The 9,222-nt window shown below is 32.6% G+C and overlaps 2 protein-coding genes across 5 annotated transcripts in view; both read right to left on the bottom strand.

Annotated features, from left to right (window-relative positions):
• Positions 1-947: 947 nt before the first annotated feature.
• On the bottom strand, positions 948-1,454 carry LOC114174385. Its single transcript, XM_028059225.1, has one exon. The coding sequence runs from the start codon at positions 1,452-1,454 to the stop codon at positions 948-950; it is 507 nt and encodes a 168-aa protein (XP_027915026.1).
• Positions 1,455-3,963: 2,509 nt separating this feature from the next.
• The window catches only part of LOC114173671, a 30,384-nt gene continuing 25,125 nt past the window's right edge, over positions 3,964-9,222 (bottom strand). For 2 of the 4 annotated variants that reach the window (XM_028058182.1, XM_028058181.1), the window contains 4 exons: positions 5,317-5,382; positions 4,894-5,200; positions 4,457-4,826; positions 3,964-4,225 (listed from right to left, as the gene is read on the bottom strand). In XM_028058182.1, the coding sequence (XP_027913983.1) occupies positions 4,480-4,826; positions 4,894-5,200; positions 5,317-5,382 (720 nt within the window). In that variant the 3' untranslated portion in view covers positions 3,964-4,225; positions 4,457-4,479. The remainder of the gene's footprint in view (positions 4,226-4,456; positions 4,827-4,893; positions 5,201-5,316; positions 5,383-9,222) is intronic. The other 2 variants (XM_028058183.1, XM_028058184.1) reach the window with 2 other exon arrangements.

Raw genomic sequence — 9,222 nt, 5'->3', positions numbered from 1 at the left:
GTCGGAGCGGGGCTAGACTGGGATTCAGATTTTTGTTCAGAGTTGTTATGATGTTTTGGAACAGTTGTAATAATTTATATTACTAGACTTGGATTTTTTATTATGGATTTTTATATTGATTTATAGTAGAAGTTTTGAGAATATTCATTATTATTATAAAGTTTTAAATTTGTCGCGTTTCTGGGAATTGATGTTTTAACAAATGAAGCTGATGTAATATTTTTTTACTTTATTATTTAAATTCGTATTATCCGGTCGAGATATTATAGTTACCATCTTTGATTACATAAAGTTTGTTTTCAAAGGAGACCTTATAACTTTTCTCTAACATTTGAGCAACACTTAACAAATTTTGAGTAATCTCAAGAACATATAAGACATCAAAAATTAATTTGATACTTGAATGAGTTTTAATTGAAATTGTTCTTGTACCTTTAACAACAAGGTTTTCTCCATTCCCAATTATTACTTTGAAAATATTGGATTTATTGAGCTCCTTAAAAAGTTCTCTATAATAAGTCATGTGGTTTGTACAACCATTATCATAATTCAATCTTTTGTAGATTTGTTGGTTGTAACAAATGATGTTGCAGAGTAAATCCTCCTCTAATTTATCCTATACAATCTTGACATCTTCTTGAGGATTGGGGATTTGCATACCCTTTTCACATGTTATAGTTGACCACATTTGTGACATTTTACATTTTACCTCCACTGACACCATTTGGGTTGATGACCTTTTTTCTTGCAATAAGGGCAAAAGGGAAAACCTTGTGTGTTATTGTATTTGCTCCTTTTGTTGTTCTTAACTATGAGAGCATTCTCTTTGTTATGAAGTAAAACACCTTCATCCGTATGATCTTCTCTCATTAATCTTCACTTTTCTTGTTCTTGTAAGGCATGTATCACGTCTATAAAAGTAATTGTAGACAAATCTTCTGTGTTTTCTAAGTAAGCAATATATGCTTCATATCTTTCCGACACATTATCACTAGAATTTTCTCAACAAGTCTAGAATCTGAAAATTTCTTTCCCAACAATTTTATCTTATTGGCAATACCCAACAATTTGTTTGAGTATTCCTTGATCGTCTCAGACTCTTTCATCCTTATCAAGTTTAAAACTTTCATGCCATGAATCTTCTCGTTCCCTTCATATTCTCCTTTCATATAATGCAAAATTTCTTTGGCAGACTTTAAGGTCATGATCCTGTTAAGGATCATTTGTGAAACACCTACAAACAAGCATGACTTTGCTTTTGCCTTTCTCGTCTTTTTTTCCTTTTGCATTTTGATTTGAGCCATGGTGAGATTTTCAGGCAAAGGCACATCATATTCCTCCATGAGTTCCCATATATCTAACCCGTCTAGATAAATGTGCATTCTTACGATCCATAGATCATAGCTTTCACCATCAAAGACTAGAATAACAACTTGTGAGATATTTCCTTCCATTGAAATTTTTTAGGACTTTTGGAAATATGAGAGATATGATATATATAAAATATATGAGAGATATATTATATGAAGGAACTTATTGTATTTTATTTATATATCCTATATATAGAGAAAATGTAACATAATATCACCTATAAAATACTTACAATATCTCAATTTTAATCTGAAATAATAATAAGTTTCTTAAGATAACTCTTATCAATTGATTTTGGTTGCATGTCCCTAAGACAGTCTAATTTTGGTGCACCGAGTAAAAATATAATTTTTTGAAGTTTCTTTGAAAGGGAAACGTTATTTCACAATAATCCACACCTTCCAGTCAGTGCGACACACTAATAGCAGTGAATATTATACTGCTTGTTGGAATCGTGAGAAAGAGGGAGTAAACTGATTGTGAAATTGGAACAAAAGAAATGTAATAAAGTTTACATAAAAATAAAAAGGTATTTCAAAATGACAATGGTAGAATTGGAAGTATACAAGGCACTCATTGAAGGAAGGCAATAGGAAAAAATGATTTCTTTAATTTTGAAGAAAAAATAAGATTCATTATATAAGTGTTAAGAATAATCTAAGTATGAATTAAAATTTCACGTTAAATAAAAAAGATAAAGTTAAATATTATATAAAATAAGAGATGAAGTTACGATAAAGAACAAATAGTCCTTTTGTTTTTTCATAACTCGTGTTTTGTCTTTATCAAGAACAATCTCTTCTGATAGGTTATATTTTTTCATATATGGTTTATAGTCATAGTCATGGCATAGTTATGGTCATTGAGAGATTGTAGTTCTATATGGTTATATGATATTAGTCTTACACATATAAGACCTTAGACACCACTTTTACACAAAAACCTTAAGGCAATATTGTTATGGGTCTTTATTCTTATATAGTGTTTAACTTTGTCTTTTCTATCCAATGTGGAACTTTTTGACTCACACTTGGACTATTCCCAACACAAACATACAACAAAATAGAACAATCGAAATTTAAAATGTAAATTGAAACTATATGATGAGTGGTACTGGTTGATGGGTTGGGTGTACATTAAGTTAATTTAGGACCAAGCTACTTTATTGAAGCATAAAACACTAGAAAAAAACAAACACAAGACTTTGACCTTAATAACAATGAACAACGAAAACCCTCAGGAGGGATTTGTAGCAGGCATGCGATTGAGCTGATATTGACTACACAGAACTGACCATTTATAAGCCACCTCCAACATTTGAGATTCATATTTCCTCACATTTTGAAGCTCTGTTTTGTATCCTACAGTTTCTGCAATGCATTTATTTTTTTCCTCCTCCAGGGATGATAAGGCAACCTCACAAACTCTTATTTCTTCCTTCAACCTAATGATTTGTTCCTTCAAATCTACTTCCTTCCGTTGAGCTTCTTCGTACAAATTCCTTTTAATGGTCACCTCGTTGGCACGAGCTTCAAGTTCTGCCAACTTGTCAGCGGTGGTAAACCCTTGCTTAAAGGAGAATAGAATGGTTGGGAAGTCTCGGTGCATAGTGTGTATAATATGTTTGATTCCATCTGATACAGTTACATTTCTGAAAGGAAGGTTGGAGAGGAAATTAAGAGCAGACAAAAGGCTAAGGGTGTTAGTCTCAGAGCTAACTATGTCCTTCAGAGGCATCTTTAGATACTTTTCAAGCTCCGCAACTGTCTTTGCAACTAGGTTATCTTCACCCTCTTTCCCCACCACAACTGGTGCAAATAAACTCATCATATCATTTGCCCCAATGTCTTCAATAATTTTATTAGGATGCTCTTCACTTTCTTTTGCATTCACTGCCTCAGTTTGGCTGCTCCTAATTGCACTCTGGGAGGAACATGAACAAAACATATAACAGACATTGAGTTTCTTAATACCATTTTTGATAGAATCATAAAAGTCTAAGAAATATATAGAAGTTATATTATGAGTGTCATGGTAACAAATTCATTAGATTTAAATTCCAACTTGAATTTCAGTACTCTATTTTTTTAACTCCACTCCTACGACAAATGATAAATCAGAATGGCCACATCATGTTTATGTTGAGAAAATAAGTTGGAAATGAGAATTGTGTAAAATAAACTTACATGTGTATGTGATTTACTTTGGAAAGTAACTGTCTGGTATAACTGAGAGCTAGTGGATTCGGAATGAATAGATGAAATTGCCATATTGGTGTTCTTTGTTATGGTTTCCTCTGCAACAACTCGCTCAATAATCTGCATAGAACAAAAGATATGTAGCTTTGGTGTGTGCGATTTTAATTTGCAAATGACTACATGTGTGTCAACAACAGTGCCATTTAAAGAGGTTCCAGTGCAGTTTTATTTTGTTTGCCATTTACCTGAGGAATTCCAGGGCTACTTACAATTTCTCCAAGTGGCTTTTGTTGGTTCATCAATGCCTAAACAAAGTAAGGAAAATGTGTAAATTCACTGCAGTCTCAATACTTTTATTTCATCCAATACTCCGAAAAATATTTATTAGACTCACATTTGAGTGTGTTTCACGTAGAGAAATGTTCAAATAACTTGGAGTCGGCCTTTCAACTGGTTGTGATTTTGTTAATGATGTTACTATTCTTGGTATTTCTGAAGTGGAAACTTGTGCAACAAATTCCTCCTCTGCTTCTTCATTTCTCGGAGCCACAACGCGGTCATTAGAAGCAACACCTATTTCACCTTCTTTAAGCCCATCACGCTGTTCAAGCTGGGAATCTAGTACCATGTCCACACTACTAGACCTACACCTAGACCTGTGTAACAAACTTAAATTTTTTCGCTTTATGCATCCCAAAGAACAGAAAACTCAGAAACTGCTGCTATCAATCTTGTAAGAATTGCATATACCACCACTATGTATATATATAAAGAGAAACAGAAAATACACACTACCACAACATAGAGATATAACTTCCAATTCACAAAAAACCGATACGCTTTATATGGGCATGAACGAAGTCAGTTAAGAAGTTAAATGATCATACCTCTTAGAATTCTCATCTATTTGTCAGTCTGCAATGTCATCTCCTAGCTTAGGATCCCTCGCCACAACGCGTTGACGTATTTCCTCTACCCATGAACTCTCAAATCCAATTTCAACAGCTTCTTTGCATAGTTTATGGAACTCTTTTTCTCTTTGTGGAATAAAACTATCCACACTTTCCTTCTGAAGGAACACCAACATATCTGCCAAAATTTTCAACCTCCAAGCTTGAAAGCGCTCACTAAATTGTTGGCAAGCATTCCAAAGATGAGGATATGCTGTTATCGCCTCCACCAGAAGAGCAATTTGTGCATCATCTAGATCAACAAAATGTTTATATGCTCCCAATCTTGCACGGATATCTGCAGAAGCTGTAAAAAGTTTGAGAGAGTGATATTCAAATCTAAGATGGAAACGAGAAAATAAGAAATAAAAAACCTGGAGAAATGTGACTGTTGTTGTTAGAAACAATATTTATTTCCTCTTGTTTATCTAACGGGATCAACCCTTCTTCTACTTGGATTTCTCGGCTTTTCACTATTCCTGCATTTCCTTCATTCATCTTATCATCTTGTTCAACAACCTTGGAATATTGTGCAAGTATGTCCATGCCACCAGACTCAATATGAGTTGCAACACCACCTTCAATGCTAATGTCTTCAACACCATATGACAAAGATTTTGTCTTAGCACCCTCCGTTGCAGACCCCTCTTTTATGTTCTCATTTCTTACGTCCCCAATCTCCTTTGTATCACAAATTGAAAAAATATGATTGAGTTAGTAGCTCTAAAGTTTGAAAGCACCATTATTTTTAATGTTCAGGACGTGGTGGTATGAGCCATTTTTAGTGGTTTTCTTACTATTGTTTCTTCAAGTGCATGCTGGTCCGGAAAGCCTCCTTCACTGTTTGATTCCTGATACACCAACTTTGATTTGAAATATTGAACAAGCAAGGTAGGAGTTAGTCATAATACCAAAAAATCCAATTTTATCTTTAGTAATTATTGCACTTATACGCTGTTGGGTTTATATATATATATATATATATTTTTTTTTTTTTCATATATATGGTTTATAGTAATAGTCATCCAGAGATTGTGATTCCATATGATTATAGGACATTAATTTTACACATATAAGACCTTAGACATTATTTTAACTCCAAAACCTTAAGACAATGTTCTTATGGATCTTTATTAGTGTTTAATTTTGTCTTTTCTATCGATATGGAACTTTTTGACTCTATTCCCAACATAGGTATCTTATACAGATAAGTTCTCATACAAATTAGAGGTGGGCTTCTAAATTCTAGAACAGCAGTTGGTACTGCTAGTCTCTCACTGATACTAGAACTTTTCCAATAAATGTGTCAGTTTCATGAATACACTTTACAATGCTAAAGCTAAGTTTGGTATGGTAACTATTATTGTGACTATAGTTTATTAATTTCTAGTTGATTTTTAATTTGTTGGCATATCATGACATTATCTAATGTTTTATTTGTTCATTAGAAGAAATATATATTTTCAAGATATATATATATATATATATATATATATATATATATATATGTATATATATTTTATGACTGTTTTTATTTCTTAAAGCATGTCGGCATATTCCAATCGAGGGTTTTGTAAGACTCGTCTTACTCTTATGGCCTAGTGTATGACCTTCCAATGGAGATCTTATTAGTGAATAATTGACGAGTTACTTAATTAATGTTATTATAATATTTTTATATTTAATAACTCTTTGTCCCACTCTTAATAGATGATGTATTCAATCTCATCACACTATTTGAAATATTCTCAAATTAATCTTTCTTTTTCCTTTTTTATAATAAGTTAATATATTGTGAGGACCTAGAAAATAGTAGTTTAGAATGATTAAGTGTTTAAAATTATGGAACTTGATTATTTTATCATTAAAATAATTAAATATAAATAGAAAATCTAAAAACAAGTTTCATTAGTATAAACACTTTATCTCTCTAGAAGTTGTTTATTCCATTCCCTCTATCTTCTCTCTAAAATTATGACTTATGTATTCATCTATCTAACAATAAGAGATTGCTAAGTTGATTTTCTGCTCCTAACTCTTGTCTAATTGAATCCATGTGCATGTGAGAATTCTTCTCTTGCATGAGTCATCTGAGTTGTTCTTATGATTCTTTATTAATCAATGATTCTGATCATGTCCCCTAATCATGTTATTGTTGTTTTTAGATTGAATTGTGATCTCTGCTAAGTTTAAAAGGGGGTTGATATTCGAGTTTGGTCTTCCGCACTATTTCATAGGTAAGGGAAGCTAGACTGTTTTTTAAGATTTGCAAATGTATTGCTTGTTTTGGTTTTGATTGCATGTAGTTTCGATGTTTGATGAGTGTATTGGCTTGAATTGAATGTTGGTTGGTGTTGCTTTGAATTTCAAGTTTGCATGTTGTGAGCAAGTGAGAATCTGTTGTTTCCGCTTAAGCGAGAGGCTTTCCCCTAAGCGAAAATAACAGAAAATCATCTTTGATATCTGTTAGAGTTGTCGCCCAGGCGAGGATATTGTTGCTTGAGTGAGAGTAGTCTCGCCTAACCGAGAAAATCTAGCCTAAGTAAGAACTCACAAATTTATCATAGTATCTTTTGTTCAAGTTTTTCTCGCTTGAGCGAGAGGTCTTTACTCGTTGGACAATTTAATTGATTTGTTTTCCTCTAGAGCTCCAAGGAGACAGTCATTGGGCGATCAATTTGTCGTTGAGCAAGAATGTGCTTCTTGCTTAAGTGAGATACTTTAAAATCATCAGTTTGGATATTGTTTGACTTTGATTTTGGTAGTTTTATAATTATGTTTGATTGATTAGCATCTAAATATGAGACTAAGATGTGTTAATACTAATTTAAGGAGAATTAGTTATGAATTGTGGTAGTGTATGCATTGCAGTAAAGATTGTCTTGGCAGTTATCCTAACGCTCTAATGACCATTCAAATTCTCAATTAGAGAGGAATGAGGTATGTGGTGAGAGGAGTAGGAGGTCCTAGCTAAGGGTTTTTCCTTGACTAAAGGTGTTAATGGACTAACCTTGTATGTGGTACAGTTTCACTCTTAATTGGTCGCTCTGTAGAGCATGAGATGGCACTACAAGTGCAAAACTTCCTAGATCTGACCTCAATACATGTATCCAGATTAGTTGAATCGTAGTTTATATATATATATATATATATATATATATATATATATATATATATATATATCTCATTATTATATGAATTGAGATAATTCTTTAAAAGTCATTAGCTTACCCTTCTTTTGTCTTTGTTGTGCTTTGGTGTCTGTTTTCCTTTTGCAATGATCACCTAATTGGTGTTAGTTTTGTGTTTTCTTTTGGAAACTCTTGGTTAGTTTTTGTATAAAAAATTGTATTCAAGTTTATCTAATTTTGTGGATGACTATAATATGGTATGCTCAAATTCTTTGCTATGAATATTAAAATATGAAATATTTTGTTTAATGGTTTAGACTGTTAAATGGGATGTTACATATATTCTCTTTATCAAATTCATATTAACTTCCGACAATAGAAAAATATGTCTCTTATTTGTATAACCCAAGTGTTATTCTTAGACCATGTCATAATACTCAAACATAATGTATACACGATACGAATTATACAATACAATACAATTCTCGACTTCCATGATACAAATCGTTTAAAAACTCATTTTCCCCATGTATCATGTTCATATCATGTGATTTTATCTTCGAATAATATGAATTCCTCTAGAATAGTTAGATGTTAAGACAACGTTCTTACATGGTGACCTTGATGAAAACATCTACATGGTACAACTAGAGGGTTTTCGAGTGCTAGGGAAAGAGAACTTGGTTTACAAGTTGACCAAGAGTTTGTATGGATTGAAGCAAGCACCAAGAAAGTGGTACTTGAAGATTGAATATTTTATGAATCGGAAAGGGTACAAGAAGTGTGTCATGGATCAGTGTTGTTATACCAAAGATTTATGTTCATCCTATATTATATTATTACTGTATGATGACATATCAGTTGTAGGCTCTAATAGGGATGAAATTAATAAATTGAAGGCACAATTGTCTCAAGAATTTGAGATGAACGATTTGGGTGTTGCATAGAAAATTTTAGGCATGAACATCAGTAGGAATAGATCTGATGGTTCTCTAATATTATCTCAAAAGAAGTATATTAAGAAAGTCCTAGAGACATTCCATGCAAGATGCTAAGATCATAAGTACACCTTTGGGAGTTCACTTTATTCTCACCATAGAGAAGTCACCTAAAACACACAAAGGAAAAAATGGCTAAGATTCCTTATGCATCCGCAGTTGGTAGCTTAAAGTATGCAATTTTATGCACTAAACCAGACCTTTCTCATGTAGTGGGAGATGTTAGTAAATTCATGTCTAATCCAGGAAGGAAGCATTGAGAAGTTGTCAAGTGGTTTCTACTGTACTTGAAAGGTACTTCTAAAACTACATTATGTTTTAGTAAAAACAATGTTAGTTTGGAAGGATATTCTAATATAGATTTGAGAGGTTCTTTAGACACAAGGAAAAGTACTACATTATTTGTTTTCATAGAAGGTAACACAATAATTAGTTGGATGTCTTGACATTAAAAAAGCTTTGCACTTTCAACCGCAAAAGCAAAGTTCATGGCTATTTCGGAAGCATGTAAGGAAATAATTTGGTTGAAGAATTTTCTTGAGGAGTTGCGCACAAAGAAGTGTGATAGTGCTCT

This window comes from Vigna unguiculata, chromosome 2, assembly GCF_004118075.2.
Source record: "Vigna unguiculata cultivar IT97K-499-35 chromosome 2, ASM411807v1, whole genome shotgun sequence".
NCBI classification, from domain to species: domain Eukaryota; kingdom Viridiplantae; phylum Streptophyta; class Magnoliopsida; order Fabales; family Fabaceae; genus Vigna; species Vigna unguiculata.
The sequence above is the reverse complement of the archived record's forward strand: the minus strand, read 5'-3'. Positions and strand labels throughout refer to the sequence as shown.